At 38.2% G+C, this 27,943-nt stretch overlaps 1 protein-coding gene and 1 long non-coding RNA gene across 4 annotated transcripts in view; one reads left to right on the top strand and one right to left on the bottom strand.

Annotated features, from left to right (window-relative positions):
* pdrg1 (p53 and DNA-damage regulated 1) overlaps positions 1-23,813 on the bottom strand; it is a 30,142-nt gene extending 6,329 nt beyond the window's left edge. Inside the window, exons 1-2 of the mRNA XM_055185000.2 lie at positions 23,586-23,813; positions 23,435-23,507 (exon numbers count right to left, since the gene is read on the bottom strand). Coding sequence (XP_055040975.1) covers positions 23,435-23,507; positions 23,586-23,669 — 157 coding nt within the window. The 5' untranslated portion in view covers positions 23,670-23,813. The remainder of the gene's footprint in view (positions 1-23,434; positions 23,508-23,585) is intronic.
* LOC129428097 (uncharacterized) lies at positions 9,826-16,720 on the top strand. Of its 3 annotated transcripts, XR_012373084.1 has the most exons (5): positions 9,826-12,712; positions 13,297-13,339; positions 14,434-14,551; positions 15,078-15,157; positions 16,097-16,720. It is a non-coding gene; the product is annotated as an uncharacterized lncRNA (long non-coding RNA). The 3 variants fall into 3 exon arrangements; XR_008638836.2 differs by lacking the exons at positions 15,078-15,157; positions 16,097-16,720 and adding an exon at positions 14,797-15,070; XR_012373083.1 differs by lacking the exons at positions 15,078-15,157; positions 16,097-16,720 and having other exon boundaries at positions 14,434-15,070.
* Positions 23,814-27,943: the final 4,130 nt, after the last annotated feature.

The raw sequence follows: 27,943 nt of genomic DNA, 5'->3' as shown, positions 1-27,943 counted from the left end.
AAGTTCGACAGCACACGTTTGAAAAACTAAAACTAGACAACAACAACGGAGTTATTTTAAAAGCCTCTTTGTTTGAGAACTTCTTCCGCCACAGATTTGAGGGCGGCCAGAATGACAGGTAACACTTTCGGCTGCTTTGATGCTCATAACAACTCAATGGACGGAAAAGCCGTTACTTTATATTACCGTTTCTTGGTTTTAAAAGTGTAGTTTTAAGATTAGTTCAGTCGAGAATGTATATGTATTATATTTAAATCTGCAGTCGATTAGTAAAGATAGCGCCTGTTTGAACGTTTGCTTAATGAAATTCGGTAAGAATGAGAACCAAAGCATGAGCGGACGTCAGTGTTCACTCGCCCCGCTGACCACTGCCCTCTCTGGGCTACATCTCTGACAGGGATTCCCTGGCTCTCATGTTGGCCTTGTTTGTTTATGATCGTCAAAATGAGATCAAATCAGCAGTATTTGGTGTCATGATCAAACTATTACTTGTTTTTTTATTCATATTTAGTGTCTTTTGTGTTGTTATCGTTTTGGCGCGAGGTAAAAGTTAATAAAACTATACTTGTATAACGTTACTATTGCTTTCTCATTTATGCTTAACGCGATACGAGCACTCGATTATTATTATTAAACTTTGTTCTTGTCAGTACTATATAAAACGTTTTTTATAAGTGTCAGAGAGATGTTTTTGCATGCTGCTTATAAATATACCAGTGGCGATATCTCATAACATGTTTTAATAGTCACGTCACGATAAATTAAATGATCAATGTCCACATTTAAAAGCTGCGGTGCTTACCTGCAGTTCCACTGTGTTTTCGCGTTCTGATAAGAGATATTGCTCCAGAAAAAAAACGAGTGTTTATATTCCTCTTTCCAAGTGTTAATCGTCCACACGATGTGACAAGACATTTCTCCCATTAACTTTAACGTAACATACAAGAGCGCTGATCTTTGAAGGAATAATAACTTCCGATTGGGGATTCACAGACTGATTTATGAGCTAGTAAACTAATGAGACACACGGAGAGTGTTTAAAAACAGGGCGTCTGTGTTTTTCCATTCAGAGATGAGCGTGCGTAGGACCTCCATTCACTAGGTGGCGGAATGATACGAAAGGTGAAGCGGTTACAGTGCCGTTATCAGCACAATATTAGGGCCCTATAATTTCCGCGATCACGGAATCGCGGACGGAATCGCGGAATTGGCTAATTAACACGGAATCTAGTATTAACGCGGAATTTTACATATTTTGAATAAAATTATGTTTTTGTGTGGGAGACAAACGTATGTCTGGGGGAAATGCAGACCGGGGGAAGTAAATCTGGGCGACACGCCCCCTCCCGTCGTTTCAGACGCCCTCCTAAACACTGAAACCATGGCGAAGCGGCTCTCCACGACTCTGCTTTCGTCAGCGAAAAAATTAAGAAATTTGACGCTAAGCACTTAGTTCCGAGCAGGTCTCACGTGACTTTTATGTGACCGGAGAACTGTTATTTGGGAATTTTTTTCAACACTCTGTTCACGGTGAGCGCAAAGATACATGCACTCTCTCATCCACGTCTGTCTCACTGTACCTCTCTCACGTGTACGCGCTCACGCATCTGTCCGAAGTGCGAACACAAATCCTCATGTATTTGTTCAGTTTTATGCATTTCAAGCTAGCTTAGGCAAACTAACTATCCCTCGCATTTAAAATATAATCATCTGCATCATGGCGCCGCTCTCTGTCTCTCTTTCGCTCGCACGTGCAAAGAGCCACGCGCTCATGCTGTCCTAAGTCAGATCACTATCCTGTGTATGTTTGTAAAGTTAAATGCATTTCAAGCGATTGTGTATAAAATATGGATCGCATTCCGCTGGATTGATGTGTTTAAGGCACTTCTGAAGGCACCACTGCTTTGACACCTGGTTGTAGCCTCCTGCAACAACACTAAACAATGCATTGAATTGAGTTGTGTGTGTGTGTGCGCGCGCGCGTGTGTGCGTGTGTATGTGCATGTGTAAATGCATCTTTTATAGTCATTAAGGAATCCAGTTATCCAGTTTTCCCCCCAAATCTTTAATTTACATTTTAATCATTTACATTAAAGGCACACACTTTTTATGACTAAAATAAAAGTAAAGGGTAAAAAATATAATTGCCAAAAATTTAAACGGATAAACCGGAATTTGCAAAAATTTAAACGGAGAAAACGGAATTTGGGAAAAAATAAAACGGAATTTGGGAAAAAATAAAATGGATTTATATGGCCCTACAATATCGCATAGCTCTTAGCCAATCAGATTCGAGAACCAGAAAGAACTGTTGTATAATATAATATATTTGTCTTCATTTACTTCACAACCCCGGTGGATTTACCAACTCTATAAAGGCACAACATGCAAAACATAGGCTATTTTACACGAGATAAAGCCTGTGGCATTTAATATTTTGCAGCTGATGTTCCTTTGGAAAATATATTTAAAAACCTAACAACCTTCAGTGTAATGATGTCTAATTATGTGAAAGTTTACTTTAAAAAAAAAATGGAACACACTGATTTTTTTTTACAGATATTTAGTTATATAGACTGCAATGAACACAAGCTTTTATCACAGTGTGATGGCCCCTAGCGGAGTCAAAATGGATAAGGTATAGTTAACAGTTTAGGCAAAACGATAGAATCATGCACATCCAAATTGAATGCGGGTAAAGGATCAAATCAATAAATAAGTAACAAAAGAGAAGGATCCGCACACCAAAAAAGCTCCCTTTCACATATTTTATTGGAGTGATGTTTCGGGTCTCTACAACCCTTCCTCAGACGAAACGTCACTCCAATAAAATATGTGAAAGGGAGCTTTTTTGGTGTGCGGATCCTTCTCTTTTGTTACATAGTTAACGTGAGACAGGGGTAGTGATAAACGCGATGTGCAAACATCTGTTTGTGGTGGCCAATTTTAATTTTGTGTCGGACTGAGAAATAAATAAATGTATGGGAATGTACAAGGACTCTCTCATGATGTCAAGCAGTAGGTAGCGCAAATATAACGACACGCCTATAATCCCTCCCACTGCGAAGTGACACCAAACTCGATCAATAGAGAGTTTTCACACTGCGTCATCACAGCGGTAGTCGCCATATTGGAGGCACTCCGCATCACAACTGAGCACAGGCACTGAAGGATATCCCGAACGTCGTCAAGAAAAATGGTTAATTTTTGCCGTGTTTGAGGTTGTACCATTAGGACAGTTTGAGAAAAACAGTTGGAATATTATTGACTTCCAAAAGTTATTAAAAACCAGGGAAAGTAATGCAAGAAATTATCAGAGGCGGCGGATGTGGTTGGCAAAGCTCAAGAAAAAGAGTAGTTTTGTATTAGAAATATGATTGAAGTTAGTGCTGCACAATTAATCGCATCGCAATCGCGATGTCAGCCTGTGCAATTATATGACAGCAAAATGTTGCAATTATATTAAATAAATAAATGTGTGGACGTGTTAACACAAACTTTCTGATAACAGTTTGATGATTTTCCTTGCTGTTTAAAAAAGAAAGAAAAATGAACAATAAAGGCATGGCACGTGTGGCATTGTATCTTGGACGTGTTTTCTGTTGTTTAGACATGTCTACATTCACCTAAAGTATCCAAAGCGCACGATAAGTTAATCCATTGTACTCCGTTCAGTTCTTTACACCGAGTGCCTCCACAATGGCCGCGTATCCGGGTTACCGCCCAGAACGTGACATCGGTGAAAACACTCTATATTATGCAGACTCGGAGCCTGCAGCTGCAGACCCCCGCATTCTCAGAGCCCTCTTTTTTCGAGACAGCGTGACAAGAAACGTGAGTATCATCAATTTTATTAAGCGAATCATACTCATTCAAATTGTTTTTTAATCAAACTACTTTAGCCCATCGATACAATAGTACATTTAATATTTGTAAAGATAGATTGTAACAAAATTTGAGCAGATAATGTATGTTTTTCGCCTTTTTTCCCCGAAAATATTTTGATAGCTAACGTTAGCCTTTAACCTTGGACTTTCTGGAGACAAGCCATTGTAAAGATTTGATTAAAATTGGTTGACATCAAAGTGGACCATTTAAATACATGAAGGGGCGGTTTCCCGGACAGGGATTAACTAAAATAAATATAAGAGCTGCCCAAACTGAAAACAACTTGCACTGACATGTCTAAAAATACATCAGTGGCTATTGCTTGGCCTCAAAATTTACACAAGTAGCCTAATGTTTTTAATAAGGCATGTTTGATCAAACTAGTTATATTTTCTAAATAAACTAAGGCCTACCCTGCTGAAAAAACAGCATACCAGCAAGACCAGCATATGTTGTGTTTTGGTACTGCTAGTGAACACCAGCTAAACCACCATAGACCAGCATAATTCCCATGCTTGTCCATGCTGGTTTGATGCTTTTTTTTTTCAGCAGGGTCGTGACTAGTAGTCCTGTCTTAAACTAATCCCTGTTCGGGAAACCACCCCAAAGTGTGTTAATATCAAAGAATCCCATCATTAATTATTTAATCAGATTTACTGTTTGACCTTTTTTAATTACCGGACCTTTTTCCTAAAACTATAAATTTATTTAACTAATGCAGGAGTAATTATTTTACTTTAATTATATAATTTATGTAGACTACTTAAATGAGTTCTTAAAAAAGTAATTATTAAAATGAATCAATATCAATTTAACTGTGTTATAAATTTGTTGCCAGCTATTTACAACTCATACAATTGACTAATAATGAAATTTCCTATGCCTACACTATTTATTAACCAGCCTATGGTATTATTATAACCCCATTCACACAGACCTCTGGTCCCAGAAAATACCCGTAAAATTGCCAGACAAGCGTCTGTGTGAACAAAAACTTGTTCCGTTAATCTTCTGGGATCGTTGCCGGAAAGAGGACCTAGTAAGATACGCGGGTAACCCTCTGTGTGAACAAGAATGCCGTAAAGGGCGTGTCGAGTGACACAACACAAGTTATGGTTCAGCTCCTTACAACGAGAGATAACATGCATATAAAAATTCACCACGAGAAATGTTGCAAACTAGATTGAAGCAGTTATCAGAAAATGATATATGAGACGCATAAACAATGACGCACGTGCCGTAGTAAGGACGCGCGTGTCATAGCAACATGAAGTTGGTTCAACTCTTTAAAATGAGGGATTTACAACATTCACTACGAGAAATGTCAGCATACTAGACTGAAGCAGATATCAGGTAAGTTAGCTCGTTACTTACTGCGTTGAAACGGAGATCATTCAGCAGCATAAAAGAATTTCGCGTCACGTGCTCATTTGAGCTATAATAAACGAAAATACCCGCATGTCATGCCAACGAGATATATTGTTCAGCTCCTCAAAATGCGGGTTTTAAATGCATATAAACAATCACGATGAGAAATGTCTGAAAACTGTATCAAAGCAGAAATCAGGGAGCTTGTCAAATATCCACTCTGAAGCTGAGATCATTCACCAGCATAGAACTGTGCATTCACGCGCTCCTTTATAATCTTATCATTAACAAAAATGCACGCGAGTTGTTTCTGGAGAGAGAAATAATATATAATATGCAAACTTCAGACACTGCGTGGAAGAGAGGGCGGGACTTTCAACATGTCACGTGTCTTTCCGGGACCATCAGATGCCGTGTAATCTTGGCAGTGTGAACGAACAAAAACTCTAACTATTCCGGAAAAATCCAGGATGGATTTTACGTGTATTTTACGGAATTTCTGTGTGAAAAGGGCTTTTGTGAGCTAGAATGTGTCATTTGTAGGGGTGGCACGGTTCAAAAAACCCTCGGTTCGGTTCGTATACCGGTTTTATGGTCTCGGTTCAGTACGGTTCTTGTTATTTTTTCTTTACATTTTTTAACACTCCAGAAATGTATTATCTTATTAATGTTCGAACACATTCAACCCATAGACTGCAGTTCTATCTATTGTTTTATTTCCGCTGTCGTCATAGGTAACATGAAATAAAAAATGTTTCCACACACCAAACTTATACGACGCTGGCGCATCCTCCAACTCCGGGCAGACTTCTTCCTTCCAACTTGGCATTTCTACACAGGGAACTACACTAACCTTTTCCACTGGTGGCACTTGCGCTACCAACTTTTTCAGTTACTGCCGCAAAATATGATTTGGTCGCACATATTTTTTTCAAGTTATATTAAGGCGCTCTGGATAATAATGAACAATAATGAAACTGTATTGCATACAGATATGCTTTTTATTTTACTTGCCATCTTTTAAACCACATGCCTTCTTGTTTTCTTAAACGTTGCAGTGTTTCCCACAGTCTGAATTTTACTTGTGGTGGTAGCCGGTGAAAAGGGCAATCATTACCCACTGACAAATAATGGTCTACTATACATGTGACGAAGAACTAATAATGTGTGACACAACACAATACTTTGATTTATTGAAAATTTATATTAATTTCACATTATATTTCATTAATCTAACCACCCCACACTTTCTTTGCCATTAACAAAGCTGACACTGTTTGTCAAAGCACCATGAAAACATTTACTGATTTTGCACTGATATATGAAGCAATTAGACCCCTTTTATTAAACTCAATATAATACAATACTATGCATAGTATATTAATATACAGTGCAGGTCTATAGATTATAAATGTGACTGATGTTATGACTGATGTTATAATGGTTATCATTTCTATTAGATAGGCACTTTTACTGCTTCTGCTCTATCTTTCTATTTCTCTCTTGCCGATTAAAAAAGCTTAATCCACTCATTATTTCAGATTTAAAAGTCTACTTGCTGTCCCGGTGACGGACTTTGCATTGCTTTGCGTTTTTTGTGTCCCGGGTCGGCTTGGGCTTTGCTCGTTCGGTGCGGTGGGCTTGACATTGGCACTGCTTTTTTTGCTGCAATCTCTGTGCAAACTTTGTAAATATGGATATGGTTTTAGAAAAGATATGGTTTATTAATAATAAGATTATTAAAAAAATGTGAGAAAGAAAATGCAGCGCGTGGTCGCAAGAACCATCGCCATAGAAACCGGAGGTACGCTGAAACTGCACTCGGGCTTTGGCGCGGTGGCGCTCATGGCTGTTTTCCGGTCGACTCGGGTTATACACACAATATTAATCAGACTTGGGACCCAAAGTAAATAAACTACGACCTAAGCGGACCCGACAGACGATTTAAAATATAAACCCGGAACCATACGGGTCCCGCATCCTCAGTGAAGAAAGACCTCTGCTCAAGTTCAGAAACATGGAAGACACTGCGCTTGATTCGCGTCCCACCCAATTCATTGAGAAACAGAGAGCACGCGAACGCACACTCATAGGGAGAGACACGACGTGCTTTCACGCAAAATGAAGTCAACGTGTTGAAGGCTCAGAGCACGTTATAAAACGTATTCTTAAAATCCACATTTCTGTTTTAATAAATGCTAGTAAATCATAGCATATTGTCTAAAACATAAGGTAGCACATTTGCGACCCATTAAAAATTAGGGTCGCAACGGCAGTTAAAAAGGTCGCATATGCGACCATTTTGGTCGCAGTGTAGTTCCCTGCTACACGTAACATGACCTGCAGCATTCACGCTCCAGACCAGTCACCTCTTCTTTCGCGCGATTCGCGAAAGGGAAACACGCTATCTGTGGTCACATACAGGGCACGAGGCTACATACATTGCGCATGCCATGAACCGTCGAACCGTGCGACGCGCACACGCTCCGAACCGAGACAAGCGAACCGAACGGTTCGGATTTTTTTCATGAACTGTGCCACCCCTAGTCATTTGGCCTTTTGTTTGGGTTCCTTTAATGGACTCTGTGGGTGGTCTTAAAATTTGAATTTGAGTTTGACTCTTTCTCTCTTTTTTAAAGGTGGATATAACAATTCAAAGGGGGAATTCACTTCCAGAAATTCTGCAGTGATTTTGATTACCATCAAAGTGGTTCCCCTTAAAGCCATGTGTGCCATGGACAGTGAGCAGCAGTGTGCTATTCTTTTTCAATACCTCAAAGCTCTGTTTTATAAATCTAAAACTCAACTGAACTTCAATAATGAAGTGGAATTTATTTGTAGTTTTCTTGATCCTGAAGTAGGCCCAAACATGTTTGTCAATTGGATTGTTTCTATTGTTGTCATATATGCAATGTTTTTATATTAATTAATTGATGTATTAATTTATATGGACAGGTCATCATTCATGGGCTATGTGAAATGCAGGCATTATAGGAAGCTGAGGAGGTGTTCCTCCGTGGCCCTTCTTATCACTCTAGGTATGCTTGTAATTTGCATTTGCAAAAAATTGTATTTGTTATTACACAATATTTTTAACAATGGCATTCATCTTTTATTGTAGTGAAGTCAAGGAATTTGACAGAGCAGTTTCCATAAGACTGAAAAAAATAAGGAAAAATCACCTGCAGGAAGTAATTACTTACTTCTGCATTTACATTATTTTATATATATTCATTTAGCAGACGCTTTTATCCAAAGTGACTTATAAATGAAGAGTTCTTTTTAATGCAATCAAAGAGTATAGAAGCACAAGAGGGGAAACTCTCATTCGTTTTTGGCAACAGTCACGAGGTGGCGCTTGGTAGCGCGGCCGCCATTTTGGAATGAAAATTCTCACAGCCAATTCATTCTCAATTCATTCTCAGCGAATCTCACAGCCAAATCAGAAGCGCAATAGTAAGTTTCTTGAATTAAAATTATGTTAACTTGCTACACCTACACGAAACGCTGTATTGTCTTGTATGTTATGTGTTGATTTGTTGTTGTTATCAGTTGTGGAATCCAATCATTAAATAGAAACCCATTTAATGTAGTTTTTTCTTGCTTTATTATGCAATTCTATTTTATGCTACTTTACACATTTACTACTATTATTAGTTACCAACTCCACTAGGTATTAAATATATATTTTGTACATATTAATCCCCTGGATCCCACTACAAACATTATAATCTTATAGAACATGATGCTTTGCTCTGTCTGTTATCCTACCTACAGTATAATTGCCACTTTTGGACAGTGGCTGTGTTTTTTTACTTAACCCATTTCGAGCAATTCAGATGTATATGTGTGTATATGTGTATGTATATGGAGCCAAAATATTATGTGTGGATGAGTTTATGTCGGTATGTTTGTATGTAAAATTAGCCTATATAAAAGTGGAAGACTTGTCTAAATATCTGAAAATAAGCTGTAAAAAGGGATTAATGATCACTAGTCTGATTGTATGTTATTCTGTGTTATCATCATTCAGTTTGAATTCAATCTTTTAATGTACAAAGTAGCTGATATTGCCATTACTTCTAGTTGGCTCTCGAGGCTCTCATTCCAAAATGACGGATTCGTAGGGCTGCTGCTGGGCGCTGGTGTTGCAATGGAACGTTCTATTGAGTTTCCCCTCTTGTGCTTCTATACTCTTTGATGCAATTGAAGGTGAAAATAAGTCACTAACACAATTCTTTCTTCCTTTTTCTTTGCTTTCTGCTGTTTACAGCAAGATGATGTTATGGTAATTGTTCAATAAAGTACAGAATTGTTTATTATTGGTGTTTTGTCTATTCTTATTTAAGTTTTGCTTCACATTCAAAATATCAAAAAACAGGTTTTGTAATGTTAGCGTGACATAATGTTAATAAGAGCATTATATAATATCACATAGGCTAATATTTTTCTGAAGATAGTTTAATCTGTAATTGTATCTCTTCCATCAGTAATTTTTTTTTTCAATTACACACACGCTCAAAAAATACTGCAGACTACTGGGTAATTTGTTAGGTCAGAGAATACAGAGAGTTTTTAGGCACATGCATTAAGCAGGGAACGCAAATATTTATTTGGATAACTTTAAATAAAACGAGACTGTAATATTGCATCCTATTGTTTTCAATGCCATTTGGATAGGGGTGTTATACGGTCTTCCAAACAGCAGGGGGCGCTGTCTCGAAAAACGAGGCATTTGAGAATGCCCCACCCAGCACAAGACGTCATTTAGACATTGTTTTTTGGGCTAAATTAGTGATGGGAGAAATGAAGCTTTTCAACGCTTCGAATCAATTGAACCAATTGCTTCGAAAATTGATTCAGTTTTTCGAAGCAGTTCGAAACACCACACACGCTGGCGACCCCTGCTGGTCAAAATAGTGTAAAAGCAGATATGTTCAAACATTTTACACTTTTGTTCACAAAATAATAGCAAGATTTGTATTAAAATATGTTTAAAAAAATGATTTAACTTAATTAAGACATAGTTAAAAGTCTAATATGTGTTTTTAGTTTTATTTAGGGCAAACAAATCATTAAAACTAACTAACCTTTTAATTATGCACATTTTTGTCATTAAATCTGTCTATAAACAAAAAGTGGATAAAACTGCAGTGTTATTAGTCAGAAGGATAAGGCATAAAAAAAATAAGTTTGGTTCTGGTTGGTTGTCAGTTTAGGTGATGGGTCGGTAGGGATTTTATTATTTTTTTTTTTCAGTGGCAGCAAGGGATAGGAAGGAACTTGTTACATTTTTAAATTGAATAGCGGATATATGAGGTGACTTTGGCTATATTGCGTGTTTGTCTCACGCAGCGCAGCACGTCTCCACGGATTATCTCTTTTGTCATAATCAGGATTTGACATTAACTTTTTTGCTCACCAGCCAAAGTGGCTAGTTTTTCAAAGTTACTAGCCACTCAGCATTTTCACTGGCCAAATTTTTGTTGCTGGTAAAATCAATTTTATATGATTAAACTTGACTTTGGCATCCTAAAATGACTTTAATTCGAGCAAATTTACTTGCTAAATTAGATGCAGACTGAATTTCAAATGCAGTCTGACTACCCAAATTAAGACAACATTTATTAGCTGGTATATAGCTGGTATATCAGTATAGATCATATCATATATTTAGGTGCATGAAAAACATGCTAGTAAGTAAGGCATAAATAGATTAACTTTGAATGAATATATTAAAAGTAGAGCAGGGGTGTAGAAGATACACTAATTCTAAACTGAAAAGATAAACACAAAAACCATCGACAACCACTTTAAATATGCAGTAAATACTGTCAAGAAATGTACATTAATTTTACTGTCAGCTAGTTTATGCATTTGTATTTTATAAGCTTGATCATGGTTACTGATAAAAGTGATTTAAGACTTTTTAATGACAAATGTTGAGAGGGCATTATTGTAACATTAAAATGATGCGCAAACCTCTCAGCTCTTTGATTTCGTGTGCATCCAGGTATGCGCTGAATTTCTCTTCGCTCTTGCACTGAGAGTTTGCATGCAATTTATATCTAATCAATCACTTCCATGCAAATGTTTTATCTTTCCCGAAGTGTGTATGCGCTCAGACTGCGTCCTCTTGTGCATTCGCAAATCCATCAGCTCTTGCGCGCTCTCTGTAAGGTGACGCTTTGGTCCGCAACGCCCCGCTGATCGCGTGCGCGTCTCTCAACAAACGGTCTCTTTGCGTTGCGCTGGGTGCAGAGTGCTCATGGAAGTTGTCGCATTGCGTATTGTTTATCATTTCGCATAACTTTTAAGAAAACTACAATTAAAAAATTATATTCAACCTGGCAAAGTGGCTAGTGGGATTGGCTGTCTTACCCGCCACGGCCGAAATCTACCCGCATTTGGCGGGTGTTAATGCACACCAAAAGTTACCAGTGCTTTTGTAAGTGACGACAACGATGTGTGAACGATTGTGTTAACAACCGTATAGCTGCCTTGTTTTTAGCATTGGTAGAGGACGTTGCATCGCGTGCTTTACAAAAACGGTGCTGTACTAAAAGGTAAATTATAGTTCGCCTCAAAGTTTTTGTGTATTTATTTAATGTGTATTATTTCTTCCCCAAGCTCATAAAATAAATTTGGGTCGCACATAAATTGGCAGGGTCGGTCGGAAACTGGAACCAAACAAATTTTTTTCTTATGCCTAAATGTTTTATGAACTTTCATAATAAAACTGACCCGAGTTCACCTAAACATATTAGACAGTGGTCATGTGATCAACTCCCCCTAGTGGTGAACCATCGGATTTTCGAAACGTTTCGAAACAGTTATGACGTAATGAAGCCTTGTTTGCTAAAATCACGTGACTTGGGCCAGTTTGAAACAAGCTCCGAATGTTTCGAAGCCTCATGAAGCAGTGCTTCGAAAACGACCATCACTAGGCTAAATCACGTCGGCCCGTCATGACCTTCATTTAGTCCAAAAAAATACGTTGAAAACTGGTCTTTGTTTGGTCCGTCTAATTCAGTCCAAATTTAGCCTAAAATTAGACGTCTTTTTCGGACCACTTTTCAATGTGTCTCCATTCAATAATAATCCTGACAAAATATGCATGAATGTATATGTAGAAACAATAAATACTGAGCACATTGACCGATAATGAAACACGTGCTTTGTTTAAAGTCTATTAATATTTCTGTTTATTTGAATTAAATAAATATGTTAAATGTGCTCTAAACAGGTCATTTCGGTCCTGTACAGCACTGATAGAAGCACTTCATTTTCATCTTTTAACAAATATCTTTATTTTCTTTTGATATGATATTATTGGCAGAGGCGCGCGTTCGTCTCATGCTTTGTGATCACTTGATTATTCAATGGGGAGACGCGCGTTCTGGATTTACAGATTTTCTCCTCAGACAAGTGTTTCTGTTTTGTGGTCGATTCTGGGGTAAGTTTCCTTAAATTCGTGGTTACTTTATTGAAATTAGTTCACATGGATGTTAATTCAGATGTCAGTATAAGTCGATACGACTAATAAATGATCAATTTGAATGTTTATCGTTTGTTAGTAATGTTAGCTCGAGCGCTGTCAGCTTGACTGAGCTCTTTGCGCAGGTGAGCTAATCAGTTAATGGAAATCTTTTATTTGTCTTTATATCTTCTATATAACCGTGTTATGCTTGTTTCTAAATGTATTTTAAATTGTTTAGTTAATTATAATGCAAGTTTACTCCAAGTATTGTAATGTGGGCTTTTTTCAGCTTATGGCTAACGTTAGCCTGATTGAGCTCGTGGCACAGCTGTGAGCTAACAGTTAACGTTAGTGGATATTTGTTTTATATCTTTTATAAAACGTGTTGTGCTTTTTCTTAAATGTATTAAACAAATTATATCGCAAGTTTACTCCATGTAGTGCAATGTATGTGTGCTTTGTTCAGCTCTCTATCAAAATTACATTAACTAGTCTACTTTAAAATGTTAAAGGCCATTCTGAATAAATAACTGTTGTATATTTATTGTTACTTCTTTCAGATCCTTTTCTTGGTGTGTCTTGATGTTTTCTATTGGCTAAAGAGTAAGTATTACTTTGTTCATATTTTCACATCCACCAGAATCAGAAGTAAGTGCTCAAAAGTGAAAAAGCATGTTGGTCTCTTCAATGCAATGATAAATAAAATAGTTATAACTAATTAAATAGTCAGATCTTACTTTGACTTGATGTACAGTTTGCTCGAGGTCAGAACACAGCTCATTCATACAAATCAAACAGTGACACTGGCTATATGTCTGCTTTCTTTTTTATAGCAATAAAAGCATAGAGATATATATATAAAGCAAAGACAACTATAAGATAATCCTTCAGGAGCCAGTAAAACATCTACAGTTACAGCAGTAAACATACTTGTTATGGGATAAGAATAACTAGTGTAGATATGAATTATGGTATCCTAAGCACTTTTCTTATTATTGCTTCTGTCTTGTTCTTCATTTTTTGTAGTGCAAATAAGGAGACTTAAAGTAAGTACAAATTGAGCTTTTAGTACTGACGTGAATATTACATCGCCATTCGTTTGAAAGAAATAATAGACACTTTGAATGAAAGTGGTATGAATACTTAAATGAATAATCTATCCATTTTCCATATTAAACTATGTTATTACCTTAACTAAGAATTGTTGATACATCCCTCTATCATCTGTGTGCGTGCACGTAAGCACTGGGGCGCGCTGCGACACTTCAATAGCATTTAGCTTAGCCCCATTCATTCAATGGTACCAAACAGAGATAAAGTTAGAAGTGACCAAACACATCAACGTTTTTCCTATTTAAGACGAGTAGTTATACGAGCAAGTTTGGTGGTACAAAATAAAACGTAGCGCTTTTCTAAGCGGATTTAAAAGAGGAACTATATTTTATGGCGGAATAGCACTTTTGGGAGTACTTCGACTCGCCTGAAAAATCTGCTTCCCTTCTCCCTCTCATAATGGGAGAGGGAGGGTGTTACTGCGTCGAGTCGAAGTACTCCCAAAAGTGCTATTGCGCCATAAAATATAGTTCCTCTTTTAAATCTGCTTAGAAAAGCGCTACGTTTTATTTTGTACCACCAAATTTGCTCGTATAACTACGATAATAATACTTTTTCTGATGCTGCTGTTTACTCCATTGTAGCATATCTCTGTGAAACTGACAATCTCAGGTAGGAGCTGCTGGTTTGTGGTTGGCAGTATGGATCACGGTCTGCGACTCATGAGGAGCTGGGCTGGAGACATGAAGAGGTTGTCAACAGGTGTGTTCCTATACTCTACCAAAATGAGATAGGGATCAGTCATGTGGGCCAATGTGTGTGAAACTTAATGTTTTTGCAAAGTCTTTAAACTCTTTGTGTTGATTTTGTGGACCTTTTAATTTTACTGGTATGCCATGTCTCGCGAAAGCTTGCTGATGACAGTGGCAGCCGTAGTAGTGTTGAGTTTGTCTAATTGGAAGAAATGGTAATAGTAATCTACATTAACCATTTATTCGTTGTTCGAGGTGAAGAGGTCTGAAGCTAATACCTGCCATGGTCTGATTGGTATTTCATGAGGAATCATGGGTTCCTTGGTATTTGAATTATGTTGCACCAGGCAAGTACTGCATCTTTCGATCATGTGTTCTGTCTGCGTGCTTACACATTCCTAGCCAGAATAACATTTCGTTTCTCAGCGTGTGCGCATATCTCAGGTCAGATATGACTATTTTCTTATCTTCACTGGTCAATGAAAGTTTGTCTAAGAAGTCAATAATATATGTGGGAAATTGTCTCCTCTTTGCAGGCCATCCATCCAAGATCATCTGTCTGAGCTGCTGAAAACTGCCTCGGTACGGATCTGTTGCAGCTTTGTGTCACTGACTGGTAGGTTTTTACAATTAAGTGAATCTACATGTCCATATCTTTGATGAGATTGTCATGTTTTGTTGCTATGGACTTTCTGGAGAGGGTGTCTGCTACAGGAATCTCCTTTCCTGTTCCGTGTTTGATGTCATATTTCTAGGGCTGTAGAATCATTCTTTAAAGCCGTGGAGGAGCAGCATCTAGTAGGACCCTATGAAATCCATTAAATTTTTGTCCCGAATTCAGTTTTATTTTTCTAAAATAATCACACCAAATGCACTTCAAACGCTTGGAAACGGAAGGCGCGACGCACTGTGTTTTTAAAAAAAAGAGCAGCGTGACGCGGCTTTTCATATTGCTAGCAACCAACGAGTCAGCTGTCTTGTCAATCAAATATAGAAGCGTGATATTATTTTGCTATTAACTGTCATATTAGCAGACACTTTAAAAAGAGGGCGCTTGCTCTGACCTTGTTGGAGGGTGAGAGGTGCACAAACACTCAGGAGAGAGTGAGCGAGTGGAATCCGGTTCTTCAAAGCAACTGTAAACTTCCCTCACCACACCGTAAGGCCCGCCTCTCCCCCCATCCGATTGGACAATGGAAAGATGCGAATGGCTTCGGCTGCTTTTCCGCTCTCAGCGCTCCTTCAAAAGCGTGTGCTGCGGCTGGTGGCAAAAAACGCAAGGCGTTCGGCGCGCATAAACAGTGCGCAAATACTCCCTGCCCATAGAATATAATTAAAAAAGGAGCCTGCAACTGCCATAAATGCGTTTGGTGTGATTGGCCCCTAAGAGTGATTCTTAGCTTTAAGAAATTTGACAACTTCCTTTTATACTTAAGATTGAAAGTAGGAGTATATTTCATGAATTCTTAGTACTTGGAACTTTCAGAAGCTTGAAAAATATGGGAACAGTTGTCTAACTTGAAACTAACTTCAGTTTCTTTTCCTTTCCTATCAGTATTTCTGCAAATGCCTGTTCCGTGTCACATTGCTTATGCAAGACTGAATCCATAAAGGTGAGTCGTCATCATCATGAGAAACGTCTTTGCTCACTGCATGCACATTTCTTTTATAAGCAGAATGACACACTTTGGTGAAGTGATTGTGTTTTTGGGGCTTTTTAAAACTTGGTATTAAAGCCGCTCTATGCACTTCGGCGTTTTTGTCAAACAGCGACCCCTAGAGTCGCTGGAGAATACTTCCAACTGTCGTGATTTCCCACTCTAGTACTCCAAAGATAATGACCAGGTAATGTTTCACAATTTCATACAAATATTAGGCTACTGCATAGTCTACTAAACTACAGATGATGGTAATAGGATAATAAGAAGTTTATTCCAAGTGTAAAGTGCATATAATAATAAAGTACCACGTTTGCTGACTTATAACGTTTTTACATGATTGCAGCTAAATCACAAGTAAACAGTCTATAGTCTATGTCTACTGTATTATTTCATTTGTGTTCTTTTATTGTAATGTAAACATTACAAAATGCCATGACAAAGTTAATTGTGTACGTTGCATTATTTCATAACATTGTTCGCTATAATGTCACTATACATGATTATTGTTATTTATCATCATAGTTTGCAAATTGTGCATGTTTACACTATTTACAACCTCTAGGCTTATTTATGTCCTGATAATTATGTGAGATATTGACAACTGTTGTCATGATAATCGCATGACATACTACAAGCAAGCGCAACAACATACAACAAAGACCGCAAACAAGTTTACAAATAAGAGATTTACCTACTAGTCCATCAACAAGATCGCCAGATCAGCATCCCATCCAGTGCTGTCTTTTAGCTCACGCTAACGAGTAAAAGCCTGACCGAGTGGGACTCTTGTCCGGTTCCTAACACGGTCAGATTATCTTTTCCTTTTCCTACTCTCTTCCAAACACGCTCTTAACTTTTAAATCGTTTAGCCTCACGTCTCAAATTCGCGCGTGCAGTTGATGTTATAGGCTTGATCGACTTCATGCGGCGCCGCAAGAACCGACAGCCGGATGACGTCAAAGGCCGTCTAGGATCATTCTCACTGTACTTTGACGTCATCCGGCGGTCGGCTCCTGCACCGTCGCACGAAGTCGAACAAGCTTAACTTGTGTGACGTTGTTGCCGTAAAGCAAGTCGTGATTCTCGCGAGATTTGTCAGGGGCGGTTCTCTCAAGCTTGCATTGCTGGTTTTGCTAGCGGCGTCCTCCCCGAGCTTCAACAGGAGGATGATTCGCCTTACTATGACTTTGTTTACCACCGAAATAACTTTGAAGCTGTTATATTAAGGTAAAATAACTGCATAGTGTGTCTTTAAGATGTGTGTTTTTTTTTTTGTCGATCGGATCATAAGTGGATGAGAAGGACACATTCTGTTTGCACCTGGTATTTAAATCCCTCAGTTTTGTCCCCTTTCAACCTCTTCTGTTCTGAATACTTTTAGGGGATGGTCTGTGGAGACTGTGGGCGATTAATTTAAACATGAGCAGGAGTAATGACGGGTTTAAATGGACGCAACTAATATTATGTCAGAGTACGCTGCTTGCAAGTAAACATGCGGCACAATGTTTTGTACATTTATATGTAAAAGCTTTCTTTGATATTTCTTTGATATTCTCTTGTGGCTGTTGGAACACATTCTACCACATGCGCGCTTACACTACAAAAGCAATCCGATCAAAAGTGTTTTCAACTACCTCTGAACGTGGTCAAAAGTGGACGAGCTCAAGATGTTTTGAACATCATTTACACCTGTCTTTAGCATCGTCCACTTGTGATCCGATCGACAACATCACATCTTAGTAGTCTATGGGTGGTAGGTCTTTCTCAGTTATAGCCCCTAAACTATGGAACTCTCTTCCCTTGTCTCTGAGGGCTGCAACAACACTGCATGAATTTAAGTCTAAACTCAAAACCCATTTGTTTAACAAATACTATCTGTCATGACATGTCTTTCATAATCAGGTTCCTTACACTCGATTATCCTGTTGCTCAGATTCTTGACTTACCAACCGATTTCCATGTTGTCCTGATTTGACCCTGTTTGTTTTTGCTTCTGTTTTATGTTATTTTTGTTTTTTTTTTGTTTTTTTTGTTTATTTCATTTGCAATGCGAAACGCAACTGTGATCGCTTGGACTGGGCAATTGTCCATTGTCTGCTGCTGTATGTATTTACTGTTAGCTGTTATTGTGAAGCGTCCTTGAGCTATGGAAAGGCGCTATATAAATTAAACTTAATAATAATAATAATAATAATAATAATAATAATATTACCTTAATACCAAGTGTAAATAGCCCCTTTTATACTTGCGCTTCCAAGCGTTATAATGGTAGAAAACAACAGTTAGGGAACAACTTCTGACTTTAAACCTCAATAAAGTGCATTCATCCTTCACAGGGGTAATCCATACTCAAATATTGCCACTCATTGCGCATTGAATCGTGTGAGTCCAAGACATCGTTACCGGAAACTAGTTATTAAAGTTTATAAAGTTTAAAACATTATCTTTTCTTACTATATAGCATTGATTAACTTTATTAACCCCTTGGAGCGCTGTGGATTACTTCTTTAAAGGCTGCACTTCTTTGGGAAGTCAGAAAATGTACCCTGATCCATGTTTTTTCCCATATTCAGCTCGGAAAAGCTCTGACATTTTCTAGAATAACTCCAAATGTGTTTGTCTGAACATGTGTATGTCGAGTTACTGAGTGTGAGTACATCATGGGGTAATTTTAAAATCTGTCTGAAGTATCGCTTTAAGTTTTTAAATGGAGTATAGCAATACATAATTGGGACTAAATAACAAAGGTAAAATAAAATATAAATTCCTTTTAATATTAGTGTACCTAATTGGATTGATCATGCTTTGCTTTTTGTTAAGACAACCCCTGTTTTTAATGTTAACATTTAATTTTTTTATGTTCTCACTAGGATGCTGTAACCATAAAGCAACCAGGACAACACACCTGGAGTGACCGAGAGCAGGATGAAGAAAGAATCGGACGAGAAAATATCAACTGGTGCCCATGAGGAGAAATATTGTTCTTGGACCTGCTTTTTCTGTTTAGTAATAAGTGGTTTTATGTGGTTAAATAAATGTAATTTAATATTCAATCCACAAGCTAAATTTCCTACATTTTCTTAAGTAGGTCACCCAAAAAGGAAACTTCTGTCATCATTTACACAAACAGTTTGGTTACAAACATTTCTCACAATATCTTCCTTCGTGTTTATCAGAACAAAGAAATGTATGCGGGTTTGTAACAACATGAGCAGTGTTTCCTCTAGGATTTTTTACAGCTGTGGCGGCAGGGGGCGCCCATGATGATTAAAAATGTACTTTTTTTTTAAATGTACAATATAGTTTACAGTAAACTTACATTTATTTTTATAATATTCATGCTGTCATTTACTTTTCCTTATATTTTTTCTTAAAAAATACGTTTTATAGCTTCGTACGGATCTTTCATTGTAGTTTTAATGTAGTGTTCAAGTTCATGCTCGTGTTTAACGTTACAGAGCTGTTGCAAAGTCACGCACAATCCTGTTTGATAATCCGCACTGCTGTGATTGACAGAACACCCGACCAGTTATCCGACATCAGCAGCAATTTAGTCCACACTCGGCCCGTTTGACATAAAGACGCCGACCCGATCACACCGCAAATCGCGCAGTTAAATATAAACCTTTAAGGGTCTTCAGACAGAGCTTAAACACAAATAAGCACAGGACCATTTAAACACTGCTATCTATCGGAATCGAGTCGAATTTTGGTCTTGGATGTTAGACCCGCAGTTAACTCTTGTTTATTGAGTCCCGACCTGCATCTACAACTCAAATGACACATTAATATACATCAAATATATGCGTTTCACCCGCGGGTACCCCGACCCTGCTGTCTGAAAACAGATGAAACCGTCTCACCGTCTGCCTCAAGTTTTAATTACCAACGTCCTTCTCTTCCCACGGGAATAATGTAAGTTTCCTTACAAACAGATTCGACTATTAATGTCTTACATTCCCATATGAGTAGTATTCAGTATTTAGCTTTTTTTTGGACAAATATCTCGTCATTAAATGTGAAACTTTGTGAGTGTCGATCTGAAGCACAGAAGATTGACAGCTGAGCGGTCAGCAGCACGCTGCGCTTACAGTCTATATTCTGAATAACTAATGGCCCGATAAGTTGATAAAATGAGTACAGTGATTCCAAATGAATTTCCAAAAAACTCGTAATGTGTTAAATCGAAAGTTTAATCATGTCTTTTCTCGCAGCCCTGCACTGCGTCCGTGTATATGCGCCGGTGAACAGCATACGCGTGATGACCTTGAACCTTAAATTACCCTACATTTATTGTCATACATTACAGATAAAAGTACAACAACATTAGAAACTGTAAATGTTGTATTTTTATTTGTGTAAACTCACAATAAGGAGAAAACGTTGTGCTTATTTAAAATCCTTAAAAACATTACGTGCTTTCTGCTGCTTTGGTTTTACAGCGCGTCACAAAAAAAGAAAAGAAACTTAAATACTTTTTTTATTCGTTTTGTCAATCTGATAATTATTTAAGTGTACACTGTAAAATATTTGCTGTAATTATGCAGCTGGTTGCCAGTAACTTACTGTAGAAGATAAAGACTAAAAATGTTTCATGTTCATTTAACTTTGAACAGACTGTTGTCAGTAAATAACATAAATGTAAAATCTACAGTAAGTTACTGGCAGCTAGTTGCCAGTAATACCCATTAATACTGTAATTTCTACAGAAATTGTTTACAGTGTAACATATTTCGTGTAGGCTTATTTATTTTATTATTATTTCTCAAAACAGAGACGTAGCCTAATCATCATCTGTTGATTTAAATCTATGTGTGCATGAAACTAAACCCATGGGGAAATTGATATTTAGGCGATTTATTTATAAATGAGTGAACAACGCGAATCCAGAAAGCAATTTATTTATTTTTAAAGACAGCCAGTCTGGCAGGGCTCTTTAATATGCGAGCTGCCGCCGTGAGCTTTGTCTAGAAGGGATACAGCAAATGCCGAAAAGTTTAGGATTAGATTTGGAGGTAGGATTATTAGGATAAAAACAGCGGCTCTGGCTAAATGAGATCCAAATACAACCTACAATCGTGTGAAATGTTGTGTTTAGAGTTGGGTTTGGGTGAAGGATTAAGATAAAACAGTGCTCATACGGCAAGATTTCGTTTGCTGTATCCCTTCTATCCACAAACGCAGGCGTGGCGGGGATGTTTTACGCCTGGTGGCCCGCCACGGTAGAATGTATATAGCGGAAACACTGATGAGTGTGTAAATAATGACAGAATTTTCATTTTTGAGTGAACTACCCCTTTAACATTTTTATACCCAGGGGTAAAAGAAATGTATGTTAAACATTTTTAGTTTGTCTTTTTTTATTACTGCGACTTTCAACAAGACTAATTATTCAGCCAAGCTTATTTTGTACTTTAAAAAATGAAGCACTTTTATGGGTTTTTAGACCCAGATATGTGCTCAGTTCACCCATAAAATGCCCAGTGGTCCCACAATTTTCCTGCAGTATGCCCACACTTTTCCCAAATATTTTTATTTAAATACATTTTTTCACACAGTATTTTGTATTTGTGATATCTGTGAATTTGTGATAGTATTTTGTATTTGAATTTTAAAACAATTCCATGTATGTATGTATGTATGTATGTATGCCTATCTCAGATCATATAAGGGGCTGTTTACACTTGGTATTAAGATGTGTTTTCATCGATCGGATCACAAGTGGACGAGAGAGACACACTACGTTTACACCTGGTATTTAAATCCGTCTCTTTTGTCCACTTTCGACCGCTTCTGTGCTGAATACTATTAGGGGGTGGTCTGTGAGACGGTGGGCGAGTCTCTCTGCTGTCATTCAAACCCGAGCGGGAGTAATTATGAGTTTATATGGATGCAAACTAATATTATGTCGGAGTGCACTGCTTGTTTAGCAAGTTAACATGCTGCACAGTGTTTTGTACATGAGTATGTAAGAGCTTTCTTTGAATTTTCAGCGCAATTGATGAAGTGGGATCGCGCAGCTTTCACACGCTTTCAAAACGAAACTACGGAGATCAGCCGCATTGATAAAACTAATGAAAGGCTAAAAATAGCGCTGTTCATCGAATGTTCACGCCAGAAGTCAAAAAAAGACGTAAAGCTTGTGTTAAATACCTCAGATTGGATAAATGGGCGGAGAGAGGGCGGTCGCGTGTGGCTGTTCGAACGCATTCAACCACATGTGCGTTCCGCAACTCCAAGGCGATCCGGTCGGGGGTGGTTTCGACCACCTCTGGATGTGGTTGAAAGTGGTCGAAAGTGGACGAGCTCAAAACGTTTTGAACACCGTTTACACCTGGCATTAACGTCGTCCACTTGTGATCCGATCGACGAGAACACATGTTAATGCCAAGTGTAAACAGCCTCTAAAATGCATGTGAAAGGCAGTTTCTGGTATAAATAGCAGAACACAAAAGGTTTATCTGTGTCATTAGAAATGCAGTCAAATAGTGGGACAACAAGGATAACTGATCATGAAGGTAAGAACCTTAACCATGCCAAGTGAGGGATATAGTATGGCTGAAAAAACAAACCAATTAATGAAATATTCATGTCATATGTGTATTTGACATATACATTTGTATTACCTTTATGTTAGCTGTCCTATTTTGAGATAATTATTAGCCTAATAATAATAGTATAATTAATATTATATAATTCATTCTTAAAATGAGGTTAAACCCTTGGAAAGACATAGGAAATAATATAGAAATTTTGCCCTTTTATAGACGTTTTTCATGTCGTTGACGTCTAGATAAAGGCTGAATTTGGTTGAAAAGTGAAAGGTTAAAAGACGACCATGAAAAGACACGTCTTTTCACCTTTCACTTTTCAACCAGAATTTCACGTCATTAAGACGTCCGGAGAAGTCGTCGTTTCGACGTCTTTTCAACCAGATTTTGCTGGGTGGGGCGGGTCTCTGGGCGGGGGTCTGTAGCTGCAGGCTCCGAGTCTGACCCGACCCAAACTAAACTAAACCGTGGGGTACTATGCAATGCAAAAGCGCCATAAGAGTGCTCCAGACCAACCTTCCGAAAGAATGACTTACACAAGGTAGCTACATAACTAAAAACGTTTCGGGAAACACGTATTAACGATAAGGTACAACTTAAGAACGACGTAAAACTAAGAAGGTCTCGGGGAACCCAGCCCAGAACAGTCCTTATGAAAATTACAACATAGTTTAGACTTGCCGTTTGTTGAATGGTTTCGTAAAACATTGAGTGCTTCTCGGTTCCTGTTTCTCCGCAGATCCAGATCCACAATCTGTAAACATTATCAAATTCAACTAACATCTCTCAACATGAATTTTGTAGCTATTAGTGCTCTTACGCTTAAACTCACCTGTTGTCTGTCTGCAAGTATATCTTCTGCAGCCACTTCTACCTCTGTTAGATACTCCAATACACGCTGCGCACTTTCATCCATGCTTGCTGCTATGCATTAGTGATGTTAGGTTCTTGAACGAACCGTTCTGTTGAGCCGGTCTCAGGAAGAAACCGGTCGAGCCGGTGTCGTGAGCAATTCGGTCTCCCCTAGGACCCCGATTGGTATCTAGCACTAATGCCTGCTCAAAAATGTGTCATTGCAATATCTCGTCTGCATACGCGGCTAGCAAGCTAATTATGTTGTACAAAATAGAAGCAAAAATTTTTAAAAATTAAAAGTTAACTAAAAAATAATATAATAAACTAATATTCATGTTGCAGACACGTCAGTACTTTTGTGTCATCATCTGCTTTACGAAAAACAATACTTTTATTTTTTTGTAAATTATTAACATACCTTACGGAATATATTTTTTAATAGTAAAAGTGTAGAAATCATAGCTTATAATTATAATTTAAATGTGTGATTCAACTATGTAGTAATCATGTTTTGCATAAGTAATGAGTAAGTAATTGTATAAGTAGACAGTCAAAAGTGGAAATGGTACAGTATAATAATCTAAATAATAAAATGACACAAGCAATATGTAGATCTCCCACCTATAGCCTCATTTATATATGAAACATTTAAAAGACATCAATTGTAATTTTAACAATGTTCTAACTACATAAATCATAACGCGATTTTGTAGGAATTGTAATAAGGCACTAAGAAAACTACTCATAAGGAGTTTTTTCCATAGATATGTATATAAAGGCTAGATGGCTCGTCCGCGCTGCTGGCCAATTGAGTGCAACGTCCGCATTTTGGCGGCCATCTTACGACAGGGCGCTCGCTCACTCGTAGCATTGAGTTTTAATGATGCAGGTACTTTTAAATGACCATAACTTGCTTAATTTTTTACCGATTTTCAAACGGTTTGGTTTGTTATAAACGTCAAAGATGTACCTATGACACTGCATACCTATACTAAAAATAAAAAATAAATTCATGAAACATGTTAAAGCATCCAGAATTATAGCCACGTTAATAACGTTTGTAAAAACCCAAACCGTTTGAAAATCGGTAGAAAATTAAGCAAGTTATGGTCATTTAAAAGTACCTGCACCATTAAACTCAATGCTACGAGTGAGCGAGCGCCCTGTCGTAAGATGGCCGCCAGGTGATGCCGTTAGGGACTCCGCCTTGAGCCATCTAGCCTTTATATACATATCTATGGTTTTTTCAGCCAATGGAATCACGCGGGGTCCTAGGGGAGACCGAATCCATAGACATCACATAAGTAGACGCCCTATCGACCGCTACTGCCTACTGGCGCGGCGAGACATGGGGCCGCCATCTTAGATCGGTCACCCGCTCCACTCAGTGTAATCTGTATGACTGGTGGAATGAGCTATCAGCGCATTTAATTAATCATATCTCAGTGAATACCGAACAGATTTTCACGCGGCTTTTTTTTTGCTGCAACGATCATTCATGGAGCTATGATACAGGACACATGGTTCGGCGTATTTTAACCCCTTATGTGCCGCAAATCCCGTTTGAGTGGAGGGTGACAATGTGATGTACATCTTTAAATTAATATTTCTCTGGGATTCTTTGGGCTAGAAACTTAATCTTGGTCTTGTTTTAAAAAGGACAATTTAGGGTTTTTCACAAATGAGTTAGAAAGTAAAAATATTAAATATAAATATTTTTATAGCCGTTTACCTTTATTTTAATATATAAAATAATGCAGTAACATATTAATTTATAAATAAAATTACATAAAGTTAATGTTTCACACAATAAATAATGTTAACATGAAGCAATATGTCTCAAGTAGTTGTGATCCTAATTTCAAGTTAAAATCACAAAAAAATAATGTTTGTGTCACAATTTTAATGGTTTTACCAACAACTGCCACTAGATTTTGTCACATACTCTTGTATAGTCACAAACTAATAAATTACTGTCACCGCATTATTATTCATGCAAAAGGGTTTTGAAATATTAAAACTACATTCTGAGAGCTTTCCGATGATATATAGCTTGTCATGATTTTTTAGGTTTAGAGTAGGGTTTTAGTGTTATATGCAAAAACAAATTTGGCCTACCTGTGGGCCCGTAAACTTCTAGAAACTGAATCTCACTATGTCATAATTTTCCCCAAATGGTAATGAAATATGAAAATTATACTCTTTGAGCTTTCCAACAATATATAGTTTGTCAAGATTTAGGTTTAGAATATTAGTTTGGACAGCGTCACTTAATGTTTAGTAGGAATGAATAAATATTCACTTAACAGTAATAAAATATTCTGATATAAATTGAGTCCAAAATCAAAATATGTGATGTAGATATTTTATAAATCACACACTATATGTCACGACACGGAGGTGAAGTGAGGACACAAATGCTGAGTTCGGAAATAAATAACATTTAATGATAAAACTGGAAATAATAAAACGAGGAGTAACAGGTAACAAAACACAGGAACATCCAAAACGGGGAACAGACATGGTTGCAATGACAATCTAACGAGTAGTAACAGGTAACCCCTCCCTCTAAGAGTGGCTACCAGACAATCACTACAAGAAAAAAAAAAGTCTGGTAGGGTGGATCCAGGGGAGGGATGGAGGGCTTGGAGACCTGACGATACCGGCGGCTGCCAGGATGAAACCACAAAGCGGTGCGCCGGCCGAACCGGAGCGACCCTCATGAGAACCGAGGCAGACGAATACTCCCAACTGGGAATCCGGGGATCCGATGCCTCCGGAAGTCGCGTCCCACCAACACGGGAAACGGGCTCCCTCACGGCGATGACCACCCCGGGGAAACGATCGGGCGTGGTCTCCACTCCGGGCTCCCAAGACGAGCACGGCGGTGGACCTCCGAGGGACCAGAGACGGCGACTCAACCGAGCGAAGATCGCCTGGGCCGATCGGGGAACAGGGAACAGACATGGTTGCAATGACAATTTACCGGCGACAAGTGTGAAACAGACAACAGTATAAATACACAAAGACTAAACAAGGAACAGGTGAGATGAGCAATCAGTCTGTGAATAGTCCAGATGACGTAAGCGGAGACATACACAAAACATGACACGGACTAGCCGTGACACTATAAATATAACAAAGATGTAGAAACAGATAGTTGCAGTAAAATAAGACTTTTTAATAAGGTGAAGAAACAATTTAAAATGATTTGTAAACCCCCCCCTCTCTCTCTCTTTCTCTCTCTCTCTCTCTCTCTCTCCCCACACACACACGCGCACACAAACACACGCACATACACACACACCCCTGAAAGAGGACTGTTTTGCAGAGCTTCTTTCCCGTGCTCCCTTTCTGTAGGTCAAGAGAGGTGAGTTTGGCAACATGGTGGAGCCTTATCTTTAAAAAACACAGACACAACCAATGACAACGAGTCAGAGTTGTCGATTTGAAACTGGGTCTCCTCAATGTGCTCCCTACGAAGGAAAACATTCCAGATCCTCCCGCAAAACGTGCATGACTGTTGACATCTTAGCTTTTTAAAGCTCGGCGAATCACGCAGCTCACAGCACCTTATAACAATAAGTTAATAATAATACACATTTATATAGCGCCTTACACAATATTTACAACAGAGAAACTCCTGTAATTATTACTTTACTTTACATCACCTCTCCTTGCAGGGTGAACAACGGCTGGTGCAGTAAACATAGCCTAGCGAACGTTAGCTGGCTACGATTTCAGTACAGTAAAATCAATATTCCTGGCTCTTTCTCAATTTTCTGGTAATATTCTATTCACAAAATACAACCAATATACCGCAATGTTAAAAAGTACTTGTGAAAATAATCCTCTGGGCTCTATTTGCGATGGTCTGCCGATTAGAACAGGAAAATGCTCCACAGTGCTCTGGCATCTTATCTGCTGCCATGCAACGAAACTAGGAGTACGACCGGTTTAAGATGGCGGCCGTATTTATCAGTCCCCAGCGGCCAATAGGGCATCTTGTCTTCTATATGATATCTATGGACCGAATTGCCCGGGGGGACCGAATTGCTCATGACAGGTGTCCACAAATCGAACTGAATCGAACTTTAGTTTTGGGCATAGGTTCCGGGTTGATGACGCAGGACGCACAGCCGAAATAGCACGTCGAACTAAAAAAATAACCGAACGAAGTTTGTCGATGATTGCCGAGGCGAGAATTGCCGATGATTCTGCGTGTGAAACACAGAGGATTTGAACGAGCCTGATACGTGAAGTTTCTTGTTTTATTAGTTTCTTGATATGCTTGTTTTATTAAAAATCTTTAGTTTTAGATTTATTGTGCCTGCA

This window comes from Misgurnus anguillicaudatus, chromosome 14, assembly GCF_027580225.2.
Source record: "Misgurnus anguillicaudatus chromosome 14, ASM2758022v2, whole genome shotgun sequence".
Taxonomy (NCBI): Eukaryota; Metazoa; Chordata; class Actinopteri; order Cypriniformes; family Cobitidae; genus Misgurnus; species Misgurnus anguillicaudatus.
Note: the sequence above shows the minus strand (reverse complement) of the source record. Positions and strands in the feature narration are given on the sequence as shown.